Source organism: Phyllopteryx taeniolatus, chromosome 2, assembly GCF_024500385.1.
Source record: "Phyllopteryx taeniolatus isolate TA_2022b chromosome 2, UOR_Ptae_1.2, whole genome shotgun sequence".
In the NCBI taxonomy this organism is placed as follows: Eukaryota; Metazoa; Chordata; class Actinopteri; order Syngnathiformes; family Syngnathidae; genus Phyllopteryx; species Phyllopteryx taeniolatus.
In genome coordinates this window covers 27,606,772-27,629,711 of record NC_084503.1, presented here as the reverse complement: position 1 = coordinate 27,629,711, position 22,940 = coordinate 27,606,772, and the positions used below count along the sequence as shown (strand labels likewise).

General features: G+C 42.6%; 1 protein-coding gene and 1 long non-coding RNA gene across 8 annotated transcripts in view; both read right to left on the bottom strand.

Annotated features, from left to right (window-relative positions):
- fto (FTO alpha-ketoglutarate dependent dioxygenase) overlaps window positions 1-22,940 on the bottom strand; it is a 255,315-nt gene that overhangs the window by 87,758 nt on the left and 144,617 nt on the right. Inside the window, exon 9 of one of the 7 annotated variants that reach the window (XM_061765576.1) lies at window positions 16,155-18,655. The exons of the other annotated variants lie outside the window; for them this stretch is intronic. Coding sequence (XP_061621560.1) covers window positions 18,514-18,655 — 142 coding nt within the window. The 3' untranslated portion in view covers window positions 16,155-18,513. Of the gene's footprint in view, window positions 1-16,154; window positions 18,656-22,940 lie in introns of those variants that run through there. 7 annotated transcript variants of the gene reach the window in all.
- Window positions 9,898-16,151, bottom strand: LOC133474172 (uncharacterized). The gene is made up of 2 exons (XR_009787384.1): window positions 11,619-16,151; window positions 9,898-10,312 (listed from the first exon to the last, which is right to left on the bottom strand). It is a non-coding gene; the product is annotated as an uncharacterized LOC133474172 (long non-coding RNA).

The following is a 22,940-nucleotide window of genomic DNA, read 5'->3' as shown; positions in this document are numbered from 1 at the left end:
GGGGGCTTCCTTTCAAGTTTCAAAGACAACCTCCGGTGATGGTTTCAAACCTAATTCGCTACCTCCAATAAACACACAGGCAAAAAGAGAATACATAAACTGTTTAACAATGGCTCACTTTGAAAATGAAAGCGAGGAGAAAGCGAGCAGCCATCAGGCCGCCATTCCATTTTCATAATCCATCACAACTAGAAACAGAAATTGAAATGAGAGGAGCTCCAGTAGGTGTGTAGAGGAAGCGCCAGGGACAGAAGAGACCCCCTCCCCCCGCCCACCTCCCAACCCCTCTGCTCTCTAACTCTTCTTTTCCTATAGAGGTGCATGATCCTACTCAGGTCCTTACAAGGGGGAGGCTCCTCTATAAATCATGCCTCTCCCCACCCCATGCAGAAAGACGGAAAATAAGTCTCTGCTTAGTGGCAAGACTCTGTTTCCTCTTCTTCTTTCCGGCTTCAGTGTTTTACTGCCAGGGTCTTGGCTTTTAATGGTTGTGTTAAATTAATATTGATGTTTAATGGTATTAGCTTCGCCAATGCTCTAACGAGTGTTATTAAAAGTGCACAGGTAGCTATTTGAGTTGGCATGAGTACATGCTGATTTAAAAAATGTGTTGATAGGATGGGATGATCTCTCTGAATGTTAGTCTTGTTTCGAGTTGATGTAAATGCTGTAGTTCAACTTCCCATAGTTTTTTTTCCCCCTTCTTTACCCTCAATCAACAGCACCTCTGTTGCAGCTGTAGTGTACAAAGACAACATCATGAAATGAAGACGAACAAAAACGTTTCAGAGGCAAAACAAAAAGGTAGCTAACATGCATGGTTTTCGAATGTGGCTACATGGGAACACCACAGCTTTGAACCCCAAACCTCAAAACTGTGAGGCAGATGTACTAACCACTAGGTCAGAATATGATGCTTTTAAACACATTACTAAAAATCCGATGTTCAGAGACGTTTTTAACCCAGCTGTCAAAAACAGAGACAAACACTGTACGAGTGAGTCTGGCAGAAAGAGAATCAGTGCAGACTTCCAACTCATTCCAGCAAAATGTTAGCATATCTGTTGTAGACGTCACAAATGTCATTATGACATTAACAAGCCAAAATCAATTCGCTTGGCTTGGACTCGGCTGGTGCAGATGGAAAGTATGTCCGGCCGCACGGCCCAATTTCAAACCATGCACGGCATCCACGCTTGGCTGTCAGGCCACATTTTGGCGCTGCCGCTCATCTATTTATTTACAGATCTACAGCTGCACGATCAATTCTGATCAAGTTTAGCTGTACGAGAGAGGCGTCGCGACAGCCGGCGGCAGGAGCAAGCGAGCTGAAAAGAAAGCACAGACACGTGCGGTTTTGTTTTAAGAGGTAAACCGCAGGTTTGGGTATTGGGTGGGGGTTTGGGGGCGGCGGTACTGATCCGTATTTTCCCCCACTGCGCCATCAGGCCAGCCCTTGTAACCGGAGCACCGGCTAATGCCTCGCCAGTGTTTAAAGAAGCACAGAAACCATTTAGCTATAATAGCTAGCCCTTTTCAATAACAAACCTCGGGAATAAAAAGGTGGCTAGATTTGGAAAAAAAAATACACAAGGCAAGGACTTTGAAAAAGTAATAAAAAAAAATGCAGACTCTACCACAACACCGACACCGCCATTTTCTTCTTCACCTGCAGGCATTCATCTGCGTTTTACTCACCTTTACCATCACAATGAGAGGTGTCAAAGGGTACACTCACTCACACACACAGACCCTCCATTTCTGACTGATGCTGTCATATGATATGATACACTGCTTGTCAGTTATCATTAATTTATGGCTACTTTGTACTCCACCACCACCACCCCTCCCCCCGTCTTTCATGCGAAATAAACTTGTTTCACCTGTAGCCATGTGAATGCTGCTGCTGTTATTAAAAAAATAAAATAAAAAAAGGCACACACCCCCTCCAAATACATCCAAATACAATGCACACAATAACGCTTTTGAAATGGAAACTTTAAAACAATGTTGTTTTTAGCCGTTAGTTTCCCTGATGGCAACATCCTTTTGTTTTGTCTCATTGCTGAGAATGCTCATCTTGGAAAACAGAGAACGTTCTATAGCGGTGGGCTGATCGATCCATATAGTGATAATACTGATTCCAATGTTGTTGTTGATATTGAGTAATGAGTTTAATACTTCAGTTTCAGTTTTTCTCCTTCATGCACTGCTGTGGTTTCAACAAGTATCAACAAATATTTCTTGGGACTAAAGGGGAGGATAAGACCTTTACACGTTATTTAGTGTCTTTTCACTTTTTTTTATTTCTAATAATTATTTTCAAAGTCAGAAAATAAGAGCACCGAAGAGGAGAAATGGAAGAAAAATAACACCTTTTTTCACTGTTCTATTATTTCTTTTAACAATATTTTATTTTTACCTGTAAAATTATGTCCCTTTTTTAAATAATGATGGTCAAAAGTAATAAATAAATACATAACAACAACACAAGACCCATGAAGAGTCATTCAAATTTAGCAATTTCATGCATCCAACTTATTTATTAAAAGTATCTGTATGGACTAATTTGTATTTATTAATGGACTTATTTGTATTTACTTAGTATTGGATTTATATGAAATTTTACCAAATCTCACACCAACAGTGTTCAATGTAATTATGCAAGTATCAACACAACCACCATATTGACCACAGCACTGTTGTGTTTGTGCTAATAACACGTCTCTCGCAATTTGTACATTTAAGTCTCAGGTGGGACAAGACATAGTAATTGTGATATATTGTATCATGTGGTATATTTCTTACGCATGTCTTGAGTAAAATATCAATACACCAACATCAGCTATCAATACTGCTGTTGTCTAGCTGCCTATTGTTATCAGTGCTGGAGTGTAAAAGGGTTGGACAAACTATCTTTATCGTGATACATCCCATTGTGAACGGTCATGGTACAGTATCATTACAACAACTTTAAAAAGAATACTGATTGTGTTGCTGTCCGATGAAATGTCCAATTGCACACTGTTGTTTACTTGATGCCAATGCTGTTATTCTCCTCCATGTACTGTCAAGATTGCTTATCTAAACAAATTAAAATATGCTAATATAATAATAATTGTTTTTAACTCAGCAACTTGCCATCTGTGCCTGCAAACACCATAATAAATGGGCTTTCTAAATAATACTGCGATGTAACACAGGGTTTTCTTACAGTATGTTGAGTATTATATGATTGCTGTACTGTATTGTGACATTACCGCAGACAAAATATGTTTACAATATCATACTGAGTATAATAAAAATGGCTGAGTTTGGCAAGGTACACATTTTATACCATCACATTTTTCAGTACCTGCTGGTTGGAGAAGTTTGGTAAATGTAATTGAAGCGGAAATAAGTACTGCTGATTTCGACATGTTTTGTTAGCACACAGCATTATACATCTTTGTTTCAAATGAATTGGCTAATTCTACTCTATTTATGTAGCTGACACAGCGATCACGTCCACACAACCCTAATCGAGGTTTACCGAGTTTGAATAGAACCAACGCGAAGTGAACTAAAATGTATGAATAGTGTCGCATTATTGTGTCAGACTTTAAACGCTTACAAATGCCAACTTAGACTATTATCCACCACTGATTCTATAGTTTTGATTCATGTGTAGTTGTCACTGTTGCTTGTAGTTGTATGTCAGTGAAAACTACTTATATAAAGATAATTTGGTGATACATACAGTACATAGTTATAGTACATGCAATGCTGCCGACTAGTCTTGCTGACTTTAGTTCCTGTTGACATCTGCATACTGTGTATAGTGCTGCAGTTATTATTATTATCATTATTACTATTATACAGTTTCCACATACACTCTGCTACCGCTGTTCATTCTCATTTCTTGTTGTAAATATAGCGTTGTAAATTATTAGCCATTAGTATTTTTGCATTTAAATTTTTTTGATCTGCTCATCCTACAGTTCTGTTACTTTTTTGCAAACTGCAGGACTATTCTGGGATGTACTTTGAAGCCTTCACAGTCACATTTGTAGGCCCGTGTGAACAAGGATCACTTTGACAGTGTTGTACTGTAGTTGGTAAGTGAAACCTTTCCCTTAGTCATAAAAGTTCTCTTCTTGTGCTTGTGCCAGAACATGCGCCGCTTGTCATACCTAACTTGCACGTTTCCGCGTTAATCACTGAGGATCCTTCAAGTCAATATGGCTGTTCCCATGACCCATGTTAATAGCGTCAAGGGGTAACCAGGTTTGGGGTCATGCACGGTGGGCGTGGACGCGTTCCTGAAGTTCAGAACTGCATGCTCCGGGGGACAGGCCGTCAAAAGGAGAAGCAGGCCACTCTGTTACAGAACAACGGCTCGACCCTCCGGGGCCCCCACCGGCAACAGCTCCCATGTCCTGGACAGCAACCCCCCCCATGTGGAGCACAGGTAGCGCACCCTGGGGGTGTGCTCAGAGATAAAAACAACACACACCAGGACACCTGCGTCTGAAGCTGTAATTTGTCTTCTCCCATGTTCAAGGTGTTTAATGAGCATGAGAGGAAAAGGTGAAATAGAGAGCAAACCAGGCCGAGTAAAAGGGTAATCCTCAAACTCACAGTAAGCACGTTCTTCTTTAGGTTTGATGAATAATTCCTCAACTTGTATGCAAGTCAAAAAGTTTACTTGGGAAGTGTTTCTCTGCTGTGAGTGTCACTGGGCATGAGTAGCTGGGGGTGACTGGTGATCCCTGCCTCTCGCTGTTTAGCTAATGCCGGGGTATTAGTGAGGGTCCCTCCCAGAGGCAGTGACTATACAGGCTCTGGCGAGAAGGCGCTCATCAACATCAACGTCACCGCCCCCCCCCAACCACACACCCACACACACACACACACACACACACACAACTCCACCCCCACTTTCAAAGAAGGCTTTAGCCATTTATAGTAATCAGCCCGGTCAGGTCGGCCCATACCGCCCAAATCCTTTCATGGCTATCTGGAGAAACTCAGGGCCTGCTAGGGGCAGGGCGGAGAGGGAGGCGGTGGGATTCGCTCATAAGGGATTGTGAAAAAGCTGTGACATGCGCTTATTTACGGCCCAATAATTCCTCAACAAAAATATATAGACGGTTAGGGAAATAAATCATTTACAAGACAGGAGTTGAAAACTATCCTGCGGCACAAATAAGCCATCTTGAGTACTTGGTAAACACACTCAAACTTTTAGTTGCCATGTTGATCACCAAATTAAAATGACATCAAGAGGATCAGTGTGGTGGCTTTGCAACAACATTCACTCCAAATAAGGGAAACACCAGACGTTTTTTGACATATGTAAAATCATATAAAATCAGTATGAGTCTATTAGCATGTGTGGCATCAGCATCTTGCTCAAGAAGTGTGGTTACTTATCACTTATTCCAAAAGAAAGAGACAAGACTTTTTTTTTTCCTTTTACATTAGCAAAGTCTGGTTAGCACATCTGCCTCAAAGTTCAAAGTCCATCTGAGGACTGGGGTTCAAATCCCGGGCCCTCCTGTGTGGAATTTGCATGTTCTCCCTGTGCCTGTGTGGGTTTTCTCCAGGCACTCCGGTTTCCTCCCACATCCCAAAAACAAGCATGGTAGGTTGATTGAGGACTCTAAATTGCCCTTAGGTGTGAATGTGTGCGCAAATGTTTGTTTGTTTATATGTGCCCTGCAATTGGCTGGCGACCAGTTCAGGGTGTACCCTGCCTCTCGCCCGAAGTTAGCTGGGATAGGCTACAGCACGCCCGCGACCCTTGTGAGGATAAAGCGGTACAGAAGATGGATGGATGGATGGATGGATGGATGGATTAGCAAAGTCACATTTCATCAATTTAAGACTACCACATGTCCCAATGGAGTGTGGATCCAGTGCCGGTAGCCACTGGGTTGAGTGAGTAAGGGGAGAGGGTCGTGAAGATTGCGCTAACGCTAGCTGCCAAAACTAGTCGCGTTTGTTAACTTCTTTTTAGGCAAAAATCTGCAGCCTTAAAAGGTGCAAAAACTCAGAGGTCAAACTGTGCTCTTGCATGATGTCAGCATTTATTTTGGATACATGTGGGTTGCTTTTTATTTGGCTTTTTGTGCCAATTCGATGATTTTTATTTTTTTTTAAAGGACAACCACAAGATGAATGATATAAAGGGTACAGCTTTCCATTTAGCCAAGAGTTGACGGCACGTACGTAGCCACTGGAATACATAAACATGAGAAGCAACTAGTACAAATTGTACTAACCTTAGCATTAAAAGAAGAGAAGGCCTGGCTCTCAGTCTCTGCTCTAATTCATCCAAAAGTGTTCTATAGGGTTGAGGTCAGCATTGTGCAGGGCAGTCAAGTTCATCCACATCAAACTCACTCATCCGTCCGTGTCTTTATGAACTTTGATTTGTGCACTGATGCACAGTCATGTTGGAACAGGAAGGGGCTGCTGCTAATGCTTCAGCATACCAAGAGATTTTGGGATATCCCCTTCCTGTTGCAACATGTCTGTGATCTGGTGCACAAAGCAAGGTCCATAAAGACATGGACGAGAGAATTTGGTATAGATGAACTTGACTGGCATGCACAGAGTCCTGCCCTCAACCCAGCTAGACCAACATCATATTAAACTATATGGATTTAGAATGGGATATGACTTAAAATCATATGTGAGTCAAGGCAGGTGAGCGAATACTTTTGGAAGTATATATAAAGCTAAACAAAGTAGCGGTAGACATGTTCCACTGTATGTGCACCAGTAACAGTGGGTCTCCTCCAAGCTGAGCTAATCTACAGAAGCTATGGCCCCGCTGTCAACTTTCTAAAGGGGAGTGTAGATAGAGGCGCAGCGATGTACCATGTACATCCTCGCTGTTAATCACAAAACATAAACACAGTACAAAAGAACAGAGGCCATCTTGACCTGAAACAGGATGAAGGACAACGGGAAAGGACAGAGAAAGGAAGGAGGCTACCATACCGACCTTTGAACAAACAGCAATTTGTAGAGGGAGTTAGGGCTGCAGACTCTGTGCCCACAATGAGCCATGAGCGGCGGCGCTTTCAAGCTCAAGACAGTAGGGATATTAAGAGTGTAAAAAGGGCGAGATATCTCGCCCTGGCGCCTAATCAAAGGGATTAAAGTATGGGAAGCCAAGCTCACAGGTTATCGTCCAGGAAGCGAGTCGTTATCAAAAAGCTCAAAGTGCCTCAATTTTCCTGCATCAGAAGTGTTTTGGGCCAGGTCGTCCGGCATGATTGTAGGTAGGAGAACAGTGTTATCGGAAGAAAAAATAAAACATAAAAAATAATAATATTTTATATATATATATATATATATATATATATAGATATATACACACACACACACACACACACACACAGTGGGGCAAAGAAGTATTTAGTCAGCCACCAATTGTTCTCCCACTTAAAAAGATGAGCAAGGCCTGTAATTTTCATCATAGTAGGTATACCTATGAGAGACAAATATGAGAGGGGAAAAAAATCCAGAAAATTACATAGTCTGATTTTTAAATAATTTATTAGCAATTTATGGTGGAAAATAACTATTTGGTCACCTTCAAAACAGCAAGATTTTTGGCTCTCACAGACCTCTAACTTCTTCTTTAAGAGGCTCCTCTGTCCACCACACGTAACCTGTATTAATGGCACCTGTTTGAACTCTTATCAGTATAAAAGACACCTGTCCACAACCTCAAACAGTCACACTCCAAACTCCACTATTGCCAAGACCAAAGAGCTGTCAAAGGACACCAGAAACAAATTGTAGACCTGCACCAAGCTGGGAAGACTAAATCTGCAATAGGTAAGCAGCTTGGTGTGAAGAAATCAACTGTAAGAGCAATTATTAGAAAATGGAAGACATACAAGACCACTGATAATCTCCCACGATCTGGGGCTGCACGAAAGATCTCGCACCGTGGGGTCAAAATGATCACAAGAACGGTGAGGAAAAATTCCAGAACCACACGGGGGGATCTAGTGATTGACCTGCATAGAGCTGGGACCAAAGTAACAAAGGCTACCATCAGTAACACACTACGCCGCCAGGGACTCAAATCCTGCAGTGCCTGACGTGTAGCGCCAGTACATGTCACGTTTGTTAGGGAGCATTTGGATAATCCTGAAGAGGATTGGGAGTATGTGATATGGTCAGATGAAAGCAAAATAGAACTTTTTGGTAAAAACTCAACTTGTCATGTTTGCACCCAAAGAACACCATACCTACTGTGAAGCATGGGGGTGGAAACATCATGCTTTGGGGCTGTTTTTCTGCAAAGGGACCAGGAAAGAATTAATGGGTCCATGTATCGTGAGATTTTGAGTGAAAACCTCCTTCCATTAGCAAGGGAATTGAAGATGAAACGTGGCTGGGTCTTTCAGCATGACAATGATCCCAAACACACCGCCCGGGCAACGAAGGAGTGGCTTCGTAAGAAGCATTTCAAGGTCCTGAAGTGGCATAGCCAGTCTCCAGATTTCAACCCCTTAGAAAATCTTTGGCGGGAGTTGAAAGTCTGTGTTGCCAGCAACAGCCCCAAAACATCACTGCTCTAGAGGAGATCTGCATGGAGGAATGGGCCAAGATACCAGCAACAGTGTGTGAAAACCTTGTGAAGACTTACAGAAAATGTTTGACCTCTGTCATTGTCAACAAAGGGGGTATATATATATAAATATATATATATATATAAATATAAGTATTGAGATGAACTTTTGTTATTGACCAAATACCTATTTTTCACCATAATCTGCTAATAAATTCTTTAAAAATCAGACTGTGATTTTCTGGATTTTTTGTTCTCATTTTGTCTCTCATAGGTGAGATATACCTATGATGAAAATTATAGGCCTCTCTCATCTTTTTAAGTGGGAGAACTTACAATTGGTGGCTGACTAAATACTTTTTTGACCCACTGTGTGTGCGTGTGTGTGTGTGTGTATATATATATAATTTATTAATTTTTTTTTTATTCTTTGGCAAAGTCTGTGAATCTTAGTGTAATCAATGACGTCCCACATTTGCTTGATGAAAACGACAGAGGATATTTGTTTCAAATAAACATTGTGGCACCACAATCAGATTCCATCGATGGGGCCGAGCTGTTCATTGTTGCACAGGAATAATACTAGGTATAAGCAAGCGACTGAGACTGAACAATAAAAAATGAATGAAGACAGATGCTTGTTCAAAATTCTAAAATTTCTAATGGCGAGTCCCTGCCAAAAGTCCCAATTTCCATTAAATGGTCTAGTTCAGTTTGAGCTCCCTGTCACACAGTCCCCCTTTGTTGCGGGGTTTTGTGGGGGTACATTCCGGAATGTTTGACACACTGCTTTTTTTGATTGGTTGGTTGACAAGGCATGAAATAAAATGAAAACATTTTATATACCGCCATCCTCATTAGGGTCGTGGCTAACTGCACCCTATCCATGTTGACTTCGGGCAAGAGGCAGGGTACACCATGGACTGGTCACCAGCCAAAAATACGATCAAGTAAGAGAATTGTCATCGAGCAAACCGTTCGCCTTCTGTCATGTGACAATGAAGAAACAAAATGTCAAGACTGTGTTTATTGGGGGACATCAAATTTGAGCTTAATTTAGAAGAAAACAATCAGTTGGAAGAGGTGCCTGCGTCACTTCCGGGTTATTGTAATTTTAAATTACAGCGTTATAAATCAAGATCTTTGATAGATATGAGGGGCAACACGTCATATTTTTACAAGTTTAACTTGAGGCGAAATGACGACAAACCTTTATAATCAGTCTCTTAACGGAAGGTGGCTACATTTTAGGAATTTTGAGTTCGAGACTTTCTAGAGGTTTCGTTCCAAACCCAATCACACATAATCAATGCAAGTGGTGAATTTTATAGAAAATTTAATAATAAAAAGGGCTTTCTACAGGATAAAAAACAGACAAACACAAAACAAACAAGATATCTACAAACATTGGCAACGGAAGGGATTTGTGACGTGAGATGAGCAGAATGGGTGTGTAGTGAATGCATATAGTTGAGGACTCCTGGTCTCGTTAATATAAACCCAAATATGCACTAATCTGTACTTTTAGTAGACCGCAATGTTGGACTTACGTGTCTGGAACACGTTTGAAGAAGGCGAGTCAGGGTCCGGCGGCACGGTGGGCGACTGGTTAGAGCGTCTGCCTCACAGTTCTGAAGACCGGGGTTCAATCCCCGGCCCCGCCTGTGTGGAGTTTGCATGTTCTCCCCGTGCCTGCGTGGGTTTTCTCCGGGCACTCCGATTTCCTCCGGTTTCCTCCCACATCACAAAAACATGCATGGTAGGTTAATTGACAACTCTAAATTGCCCATAGGTGTGAATCTGAGTGCGAATGATTGTTTGTTTGTATGTTTGTATGTCTGTATGTTTTGTATGAAGGGCAACCAGTTCAGGGTGTACCCCGCCTCCTGCCTGATGATAGCTGGGATAGGCTCCTGCGCACCCGCGACCTTAGTGAGGAGAAGCGGCTCAGAAAATGGATGGATGGATGGAGTCAGGCTCCCGAGTGTTCGGCCGGCCCGGTCCGGACCAGTAACACGTGGATTCGACGGGAGGGAGGAATGGAAAAACAGGAGCAGCAGGAGGCCAACGAGTTCACAAGCAGGACGTCTCGGGTGACGTCCGCTTCCGTTCTCTCTGACTGAGTTCGGGCCCCCAAGCAGGGTGGCTCGAAGCGCTTGCAGGAAGTGGCAGGCGGGAATCGATGTGTCCTTCCACCTCGGGTGAGGTGGGCGTCCTGCCTGGCGCGGTCGTCGGCGAGTTGTTCTGAGTGACCAAAAAGACCTCTACACCAAGACGCCAAAAAACTTCTGAACTTCTCCCAGCTCTGGCCCCTTTTATGGCCAGAGCCGGTAGAACAGGGGGGGCTTACCTCCCTCTCCCCCCCTCCTTTTCTACCACCTTTGCGAACACAGAGGGGCTGGACTGCCTTTTGGCGTTATTTTTCCATTCCATTATTTTGTGGTTTAAAACCAGTGGAATAAAATATTAATTATTGGATTTAAGATAACGAGACCATTTTCCCACCCTGCATTGTTCCACGCTCATTCTCTTTCATACCTGTAATGAATGTTTCAAATGTTATGTATTGTGGAGAATATTACTATTTTCATGTGACATTTGTGGCGTGGAGTGAGACATTCCATCTGGTTCAGTTAAAAACAGATTTTACGTTAGACATTCAAGTTTGCAGCAATACCGTCACTAGTGGCGTTCATGTAAGGTTCTTAAAATATCGACTCCCATTCGAGTCTTATGAACCCCTGTCTGTAGTGTCGTTCCGTCGCCCGTGGGTGTCGCTGTTGCCTGGTCCAACTCCCAAGTAGCAGGTCTCAGCAGGGTGGAGGCGTCGCTGCATTTCCAATCCTTCGACTGGGGGGGAGTTAATTAACTTAGCGTTCGGGGGTGAACCCTGCATCCGTGGGTCTACCCCTTTGAAGTCTCAGGCAGACGTGATTCACTTAGCGTCGGCATGGCAAAGCAAATGTCTGTGTCTTGTTGAAGATAGTTTATTGTGTTAATTCGTTTCGAGTCTGCATGTGGCTCTGGAGCTACAGTCTACCTCGGCGGGGAGTGGCGGTAGGGTGAGGCTGGGGTGCCGGGTGGCATCCTTTGCGTGGCATGTCCGCTACATATCCCCCGCTGCGGCGGCTGGATCAGGCGGATGTAGGCGACGTCTCGTTGAAAGATGGCACAGGTTGGCAGGAACACACACACACACAACAAGGCAGTTACCAAAGTACAACCTTAGTGCATATCACCCCCCTTACGGCTACAACAGTTGTTCATGGCAACTTCCAATATAAGGTCAGCCTGTATGTGTATATGGGTCAGGATTGATGTGCGTAGGTGTGGCTATTGGGATAGCAGGGAGAGTAGAAATACGGGGCATTGGGCGTAGCTAAAACTAAGGGCAAGCATTACCTAGGTGTAGAGTTCTCAGTAAAAATCACACAAAAACCTCCTCCCCTGTCTGTATGGGGTTAGGATTTTTTCCTATGGAAAATTTTGGGTCGCAAAGCTGAGCACTGGTTCAGAAGACCCTGCAAGTTCTGAGTCTTTAGGTAGAGCAGGTAGGCGATTCCGAAGGTCATGTAGTAAGGGCAATTAAGATGTTATCTGCTGTGGACCAGGAATGCATGAGCGGGAGCTCGAGTGTTCTGTCTTCAGTGCTCATAACGCGTAAGGTGTTGTCAATGTGGGTGATGTCAATCACCTGGATTCCTTCAAACTGAATCTGTGTAAGTGTCTCAGGATCAACTTCCAATTTGTACTGTCCGAAAAAGTTCGAAATCTCGATTTCGCTCTCATAATTTTCGGTTGGCAGGTGGTAGAGGGTGACGTTCTCAATATGCAAAATGGCATCTTTGGGGAGGTCAAGCCACATGGTTTGATTTGGCAGGGCGAGTCTCGTCGTGGTGGTCATAACTCAGCATTGCGCTTAGGGCTGGTGTATTGACTAGCCACTTGGACCCAACAATTTCCGCGTGAGTAGTAGTAACCTGGTAGCGAGGTGTAGCTTCTGCTCTACACCGCGACCCATCCTTCATGGGCTTCAGGCCACAAACCCCATCCACTACATCTCAGATGAACAGCTTACTGGGACACAGGTAATAGATGTCTTTGGTGGTTGTGTCCTCTCTCCGCTGCTCTTCTCTCTCTACACGAACGACTGCACCTCAATGCACCCGGCTGTCAAACTCCTAAAGTTTGCAGATGACACCACTGTCATCAGCCTCATCAAGGACGGTGACGAGTCTGCATATCGGCTGGAGCTGTGGTGTGGCCGACACAACCTGGAGCTGAACACGCTCAAGACTATAGAGATGATCGTGGACTTCAGGAGGCATCCTTCGCCACAGCTGCCCCTTACGCTGTCCAGCTGCCTTGTGTCAACCGTCGAGACCAAAAAGGGCCAGCAGAGGATGTACTTCCTGCGGCTTCTGAGAAAGCACAGCCTGCCACGGGAGCTGCTGAGGCAGTTCTACACAGCGGTCATCGAATCAGTCGTGTGTTCTTCCATCACAGTCTGGTTTGGTGTTGCTACAAAAAATGACAAACTCTGACTGCAATGGACAATCAAAACTGCTGAAAGGATTGTCGGTACCCCCTACCCACCCTTGAGGACTTGCACGCTGCCAGAACTAAGACAAGAGCATGCAAAATACTCTCGGACCCTCCACATCCCGGTCACCGGCTCTTTCGGCTCCTTCCCTCAGGTAGGCGCTACCGATCAATGCAAACTAGAACGAGCAGACATTCCAACAGCTTCTTCCCTCTCGCAATCAACTTCTTAAACAGCTAACTTACAATTCCATTGCAACATGCTGCCAATTTCTTTTGTCTGAGTTTGTTGTCACATTTCTGTCGGCCCAATTATATACTACTCGTGCACTCAGTCGTAGTCTCGCCAGGCCGCGGTATTTGCATATCTGTTGTTGACCAATACTGGCCACTCATGCCAGAGTAGCATCTGCCCCATTTGCACATTGATTGAGGAGTATCTGCAACATTTGCACAATCAACATTGTCCCAGATTATCGCACTACTCGTCACTTTAAACTGCATACACTCCTTGAAGTCTCGGCGCCCTTTGCACAATGGTCATTGCACCGGACTACTGCGAGAGTCGTCATTCGAACTGCTCTAAGAGGACTCGAGAGGACTCTTCATTTTTTTGCACAATTGAAAAAAAAAAAAAAAACATTTAAATAAATAAAATAAAATTGTATGCAGGTGCAAAGTTAAGGAGAAACCGAAGTCAACCTTGCGCAGCGCGCAGGAAGGAAGAAGAGAAGGAGTGCCGGTCATGGCGAGAAAGGCAGGCAACTTCGCCATCACGAACAATGTGGAACAGAAGAGGAAGGCTGGGAACCAGCACAGAAGGAGGTGTCTTTGTTGCCTGTTCCAACTCCCAAGCAGCAGGTCTCAGCAGGGTGGAGGCGTCGCTGCAGGTCCAATCCTTTGACTGGTGGGGAGTTAATTAACTTAGCGTGAGCTGGGTGAACCCAGCATCCGTGGGTCTCCCCTTTGAAGTCTCAGGCAGACGTGATTCACTTAGCATCGGAATGGCAAAGCAAATGTCTGTGTCTTGTTGAAGATAGCTTATTGTGTTAATTCGTTTAGAGTCTGCGTGTGACTCTGGAGTTACAGTCTACCTCGGCGGGGAGTGGCGGTAGTGCGAGGATGGGGTGCTGGGTGGCATCTTTTGCGTGGCATGTCCGCTACAACTGCGATGAAAGGTGGCTTTAAAGCCATAGTTTATGTTTAAAGTTGCTGGCCACTATTTATTTATTTTTTTTCCACATGGAGTCAAGATTTCATCACCAAGCCGCCGAATTACAGCTGTCAATTAGTGTAGCAGATCCATGTATATGGTGTGTGCAGAGAACACAGCGCCAAACAGCAATACACTACTTCCCATTCTACCGCAAGAGCTTGTGAACCTGCTGTATTTCCATGTGAAACACAGAGGGTGGTTCAGGTCTACAGTACAAAGAAAGTTACACAGAACTGTACTGCTTGGTAAAAGGTAGCTATAGTGTTTCATATTTAACTGACAGTGTTTCATATAACCTTGTAAAGAAAACTCGGGACGGATATATAAGTCCTGTAATCATTTGAGGTCAATGCCGAGACTAATGCGCGACAGATTAACTTTATGAAAAAGAATAGCATTACAGGCCTTGTCGTGATGAAATCAGCCCGTAGTCTCATATTTAGCATGTTCATTACCGAAACCACTGTAACCTGCCAGGACTTTGGTATTGCTTCAATACACAGAACCCATCTGTCTAACGTTGAGCGCATTGGAAACAGATGGGAGCTAAATTGTGCTTTTGTCCAAATTGCAAAATAGCTACTTGAGAAAGAAGCTAAAATAACATACAAACAACTGCAACTATGATAACAACCGTGCCTGGAATGAAACACAGTACAGTAAGAGATCAAAAACATACGGCAAAACAAATTCAGCTTTACTCTTTGAAAGGGGATACCCCTGAAATTAGCGGCCCCGGTATTGATTTACTCTGCAATTTCATGTTTTTGTTTTTTTTTCACCCGAGAGTTGGCTTCACCCACACACACACACACACACACACACACAAACGCTAGCTCGCACTCATCAGGTTTTTCCAAAACATAAAAGATTGATACCTCGCTTCTTTTCCCAGACAAAAGAATAATTGAGGAAGGGGTTGAAATTGGTATTTGGAGAGTGCAGCGATGAAAGCAAAAGTAGATTCCCGGGCCCCAGCATTAGTTTAATAAATCATAATGGGGGGAAATGTTGCAGTGAGGGCACATTTTTTTGATGGAATATCTGCGCCTCGTGCTGAAATACACTCCTTCCTATTACGCCCCTCAAATATAATTTCGTGATTAGGTGGATTGTGCAAGACAAACCGAGTTAACTCAAGTTTGAAGAGTGAACGAGGATGACAAGGAAACAAGAGAAAACGCTAACAACGTCATCAGAACTTCTACGAGGACGTTTTCACACTTCTGTTTACTTTGTGGTCCTCCTCAGTTGATTGGTTTGTAAACTTGCTTCAATTTATTTTCACACAATAAATCATCAAAACAAACCAACATCCATTACAACAAACCACGTGAGCTCACACTCTTCTCTTACTGGCTGCAAGAATGTAAACAGTCTTGTCCTTTGTTGATAACTGATTATTTAGACAATCTAGCAGGCTAGAAATAAAAATACAAAAGAAAAGAGACAAGCAAACTATGAGACGTCACAAACAAAATATCCTTAAAGAACATGTGAGCATGTAATGTATGACAAGATGCTAACTGCATACATGCTAAACCAAAGACAGGTTGAGGATTTCCCACTCCATTTAGGAGTTAACGGAGTTAAAGCAGTTGGAACATTTTAAGGTTGTATCGATTGAAATCGTTTCCGTTTGGAACCCTTTTGTTTGTAACCATGAATTTTGATTGGAAATGTTTTGTTAGGAACTGATTTGTTTTCCATTTGGGATCATTTTCATTTGAACTGGTAGCATTTTAAGCCTGTTTCATTTGGAACCATAGTGTGGAAATGTTTTTTGGGGAAACAATGCAATTGGAACCATTCCAGTTTGGAACGGTTTTATTTGGAGGACTCCAAATTCGAACCAATTACATTTGTAATTGTTTGGTTCAGAACCATTTCCACCTGGAACCATTGCCAATTGGAACTATTTCCGCTTGTAACCCTTTTGGTTGGAAACAGTTGCGGTTGGAACCACATTGACTGGAACCAGTTTGTCTGGAACCGTTTCATTTAAAACCATTTTTTGAACACTTTTCTGATTGGAACTGTTTCTTGTACTACTGTCAAAATTTGGAGCAGTTTCCATTTGGAACTCTTTCTGTTTGGAGCAGTTTAATTTGCAACCATTTAATTTGGAATAACTTTGTCTCAAAACGTAGTCTGTAACTTAGAACCAATTCCCTTGGAACATTTTCTGTTTGAAACTGTTCCATTTCAATTTCCGTTTGAAAAAGTTTCCATTTGGAATCGTTTCCACGTGGAACCGTTTTGTTTGGTGGTCTCCAACTGGGTTGGTTTGGTCAGCACCAAAGTTCAACTGCTGTGTTCTTAGTGGATCAAGAGAACAGGGAGAAACGGGGATAATAAACAAGAGTTCAATTAAAAAAGACTCAAGGTTGCTAGATTAAATGCCCTAATGTCGAACTAGCATACCACCAACTGTCGAAACTAAAACGAAAGATAAACTCAACAATAAATAGCCTCTCTGTCTCCTAAAGCCAGTTGTAAGACACGGGCAAAAAGCACATAAGAACAGCTAAACAGGCCTTTATACATCCATCCATCCATCCATTTTCTGAGCCGCTTCTCCTCACTAGGGTCGCGGGCGTGCTGGAGCCTATCCAAGCTATCATCGGGCAGGACGCGGGGTACACCCTGAACTGGTTGCCAGCCAATCGCAGGGCACATACAAACAAACAACCATTTGCACTCACAGTCACACCTACGGGCAATTTAGAGTCTCCAATTAATGCATGTTTTTGGGATGTGGGAGGAAACCGGAGTGCCCGGAGAAAACCCACACAGGCACGGGGAGAACATGCAAACTCCACACAGGCGGGGATTGAACCCCGGTCCTCAGAACTGTGAGGCTGACGCTCTAACCAGTCGCCGCCGCCTTTATACATATAAAAAAAATATTTCAGTCCAAATCACATCAAGGTATAAACAGTGAGCCCTGAGCACATATCCAATTCTTTTTCAAAGTAAGTCTCGCTGTTCCATTTCAAATACCTTGGGGTTATGGGTCATATTGCTGCTTTCCAGCTTCTGAACACGTTTATTCAGGCATCATCTTGTAAATAGGGAGAGATTCAACATCAAATATTTCTATTCCCCATGCTGGCCCCTTTCGTCTGCTCTGAGTTGATGTGTGCTTTTCGCTAACAAAGTAATAGTTTCTGCCTTTAACACGGCACACCCAAAATACAGAGGGGCAAAATAATTGAGGCATAGACTTTCTTTGGTATCACAAAGCATTAGGGCCATAAACAGGACCAGGTACAAAAATCAATGGAGTTGGCAAAAATAACCAAAAGATAACCTAGAGTCATTATATGTCAGGAAATTAAATGAGTGTTGCCTATGTTATGGCTCACATCACGCAGGCCATTAAAGGGGGTAATAATTGTGTTATAAAGCTCTTACAAGCCCCTCAGGCAATTAAAGGCTGAGCTGGAGAGCTGTTTACGAGATTGTTTATTACAGGCTAGGGTTATCATTTACCACGCAGCGATGGCAGAAAAGGAATCCCGTAAATAGCGGCGTCCACGCGTGGCAGGGCCGAGCTAAATGAGGCAGTAGCATCGAGGTGATGCAAAGAGAAGTGGTGGCTCCAAGGTAGCGTCTTTATATCGCCCCTATCTACTACATCTCAACATTTTTTTAAAATACACCTCAAAAGTTGCACAAAACATCTAGACGCAAACTTAATACTACGCCACAACTCGGTTCTAAGCATCAAGGGATAACAATTATCTGTTTGTCTTTTTCTTTGGCTTTTATTGTGTTTTTTTGTTTGTTTTTTGCACTTGTAGGGTCACAGCTGAGATGGGGCATATCCTATTTTACCCAGATAGTTTGGAGTAAAAGGCGAGAAACACCCTGGACTGGTCACCAGCCATTTGAAGGGCAACGCTTCACGCTCAAATTAACACCTCAGGAAATTTAGTCTTAAATTAACCTAACAATCATGTTTTTGGAACGCAAGAAGAAATGCTTCGAAATCCGAACAAATTTGAGGGCAACTGCCACCTCCGGAATGGACTGCGTTCAAACTTAAGTGGTGTACACACACACACCGACATTTTTTTATTGTTGTTGTTTTTGTTTTAAAAGAGGTGAGACAGTAAAAAGTGAGACACCCCACATGACGAGAACAAATATGGCATGTGTGTGTTTACTGTTCCTAAAGTGTCTGGTGTATTTGAGATGACCAACACAGCAAACATAACATCTTCACCGACAATCGCAAGTCTTCTCCCCCAAACCAGATGTCTGTTGTAGGACCAATACTGACCTGTAAGAGGCAGCATGCTGCCAAAGGGCATCTAATTTGCCAGAAAATACAAAGAAGAAGAAGAATTAGAATTAGAAGAAATAGAAGCTCAGCTAACTGTTAGCTTATCTGGTAACTACCTTGCGATTGAAAACTTTCTCCTGCTCATTTTTATTGTGGTCGATGACTTTCTAAGACACATTACACAAACACAACTAGTTGCTCCTAGTAGTGTTACAATACTAAAATTCATTCAATTAGCTCATTATTTACAGTACATCCATCCATTTTCCATAACGCTTATCCCATTAAAAAAAAAAAAAAAAAAGATTTATGCCTGCTTTAGCATATACACCAGCTGAAATAAGTATATAACACATCACCATTTTTCTCACTAAATATACATCCAAAGGTGCTATTGACATGAACATTTCACCAGCTATTGGGAACAACCCAAGTAATCCATACTTACAAAGAAAACGACAAAAGTCTGCTGCCATCTACGAGGATGACGAAAATGAAACGAGTGTGGACATTTCAGTAGGATAATGATCCAAAACATACTAAGGAAACTCTCAATTGGTTTCAAATTAAAAAAATAAAGATGCTAGATTGGCCCAGCCAATCACCTGACTTGAATCTAATCAAACATCTATGGAAAGAACTGAAACTCAAGGTCCATAAAAGAAGCCCACAAAACCTTCAAGATTTGAAGACTGCTTGTGTGGAGGAATGGGCCAAAATCACACCAGAGCAACGCATGCGACTAGTTTCTCCATACAGGAGGCATCTTGAAGCTGTCATTGCAAACAAAGGCTTTTGTACAAAGTATTAAATAAATACCAGTTGGCGTGTTTAATACTTTTTTCCTGTGTCATTTCACATTATTACAACTTCATTTCTGATCTTATTCTACTTTCTTTGTATGTATGGATTACTTGGGTTGTTCCCAACAGCTGGTGAAATTTTCAGGTCAATAGCACCTTTGGAAATATATATATATTTACAGCCATTAAAAAAAAAATATTAGCCTACCCTTGTTTCTTTTATTTCTTATTAATTTAATGCCTGCATGGTACCACTGAAGGTATATTACCTGAAGAATACATAAGCTTAATTGTATTATTAAATATGATTTGGGGTATTTTCAAGAAAACCATGGATATCAGCTCTTAAACTCTCATGAGCTATTTTCCTTATCATCATCATATTTGTCCAAACAAACTTAAGTTGTACCAGGCATTAAAAATTAACAAGAAACTGAAGAAACAAGGGTGGGCTAATACCTTTCCCCATGACTATATTAATTAATTTATATTTATATAAACACTCTGCATAGGGCCTCATTCTCCATAAGGGGCGTATATGGGCAATGGTTGCACATATGTGCTACCATTTTTGCACGAGGAACGAGACAGTCAATTTTTGCTGTGATGACAGCACTCGAAATGCACCAATGCCCTGCCAGCACTTGCAGAGCAACCAATAGGGTTTGCCATTTGCTCATCCCGCTTGTGCATAGTCATGGACGCACACACAGGTACGCGTCCACTCACTCACACTTAAAGGCATTCTTAACTTGTTGGCAGACAGGCAGTCATCGGCTGACTGTCGGCTTTTTGACTATTTGTGTACTGGCCTTTCAGACACAATTGGAGCGCTGTTGCGCATGTTTTTTTAATTTCTTTATTTTTTAATAAATACCGGTACCATAAAAAACTGGTACAGTGCTATTTTGTACATCAAAAGACCTTGGTTTGGTACTGGTATCGGTACTTGGTGCAAGACTAGTTGCTCCTCGTTTTGTGTCTTCCTGGCCATCGTTCTGTTCCATGTCACAATCATGTAATCTGCAGCTCTGCTAACCTCAGTGTTGACCACACACATAAGAATTTTCAATAATAAATGTTGCACAGAATTAACATTTACGATTGTCAGCCCGAACGTTTCCAGAACAGATGGGGAGGGAAAGTCACTCTTAGCACTACACACAGGAAAAGACAATCACTCTGGATAATCTACATAACATACATCCGACAATCTGGCCTTTACCTGATTTTGATCTCAAGGGACGTAAAATGCTCAAATTTGGCCCATTTATCGGTGTGTGTACCCCGCTTTAGAAGATTCCAATGTATTTTTTTGTCACTTTCATGTACTTCCACCCAATTCTATCCATGCTCTTCTCCCAATATAAACAGCTCAATGCCAAAGTGTGGATTTCCAGAGAGAATGCGAGTGATTCATATCAAGCCTTTGCAGCTTTGTGTGCCCATTTGCATATGAAAAAAAGTTTTCAAAAGCCTTGTCTATAATGCATAAGAGCCTTTTAGGCCGTGTTTACTTCAACACTCCATTCCTCCCACTGACAAGCCGTGCATAGGTTTGCATCATTTTGTGAGACATGCCCGTTTTGAATTATTCACTCAACTCATCTCTTGCCGTCGTTAACGAACACCAGTGCATATTCGCATCGAAAAAGACAGCGTGGTCTACAAGGATACTTAAACAACAGCCCAGTGAAACCCCTCAAGACGAAGTGAGAGTCGTCAGAACCTGTCGGGTCCCGAATACGCCAAACACCACAGGTCCATTTAGAGGCTGCCTGCTTTGTGTACTTTAATGGGCTGTGATTGTGACGAGTAAAGAAGTACACGGTTCAAACAGGCGCCTCTGCCGTAGCAGCCCTATGCATAATTCACCAGTCGTGATGTGCGTTTTAAATGCTTTTGAAATATACATGTCGGCATATGCAAATTTTCTTGCTAGCCAGACAACAAGAGAGTAAGGAGCATGCAAGTCCTCTATGGATGCAGATGGTATGTAGTACAGTATGTACTTGTGTGAGTGTGTTTTGAAGACGTGTTGTCGGTACATGTTAGGCTAGGAAAGGCCACGATGTTTCCATCCATCCATTTTCTGTAGGGCTTATCCTCACTATGGCCATAGGCGAGCCGAAGCCTATCCCAGCTGACTTTACAAAACTCTGAACTCATCACCACTTCACCCGTGAACCTTTATAGGTTATACATTATACTCACTCAAATATACAGTATTTATTGCATTATTATAACACATTTTTAAAATGTTATACTTTGTAAAAATTATATCATTTTATAGTTTTAAAAATATTTGTAATAATTATTATTAGTAGTAGTAGCAGTAAATAATAAAAATAATAGTAATAATGATGATGACTATTATTATTATTATTAAAGTAGTAGTTTTTATCAAAATATTAAAGTTAGAGTAATTATATATCTGCACATAATAATAATAATAATAATAATCATTACTATTATTATTATTATTAAAGTAGTAGTTTTTCATCAAACTATTACATTTAGAGTAATTATATATCTGCACATATCATTTTCTTCCATTATGATTAGTTATAGTTTTCGTAACTGCTGGCTGGGGAAATCATGTGATTGTACTGCCTCATACAAAGGTGCGTGGAGTCCATTTTGACCCAACTGACCAAATATGGTTCCATCAAGCCCCTACTGTACATTCACACTGATCACCATGATATTTATTTTCCTGACTGTTTTGTGGCCACAATGTGAACTGCAGGCATATAACAGCATGTTCTTTTCCTGATGAGGGCAGATTGGTCCTGTCACATGTTATAAATGAGGCAGACATGTCTTTATTCCAAGTTTGGAAGCTTCCCCCGACCCACCACCATCCTTTAGTAATCCCTCCTGGGGTGTGTGTACTGTATGTATATGTGCTTGTGTGTTTTGAACCAGCCACCGGTTCCCAGCGGTGTACCTAAAACTGGGCTGTCCCGCCAAGCTGCCAGACGGTTTCCCCCCTGACAGGACAACGGCCCAGCTGATGCCCTCACAACACTGCCAATGCTCACGCCTTCCACACACAAGCTGCCCTCCCACCACCTCATCACAGTGTCGAAGACAATTAAAAATATCATTAGCATCCATAGGTAGGAGTTTTTCTCCAAGGGTATCTTTAAAAACATGCGTTTATATGCGTTTTGTCCTGCATATTATGCTGTCTAATATGTTTACATTATAGTCTATAACAGGCGGCACGGTGGCCGACTGGTTAGAGCGTCAGCCTCACAGTTCTGAGGACCCGGGTTCAATCCCCGGCCCCGCCTGTGTGGAGTTTGCATGTTCTCCCCGTGCCTGCGTGGGTTTTCTCCGGGTACTCCGGTTTCCTCCCACATCCCAAAAACATGCATGAATTGGAGACTCTAAATTGCCCGTAGGCATGACTGTGAGTGCGAATGGTTGTTTGTTCCTATGTGCCCTGCGATTGGCTGGCAACCAGTTCAGGGTGTACCCCGCCTCCTGCCCGATGACAGCTGG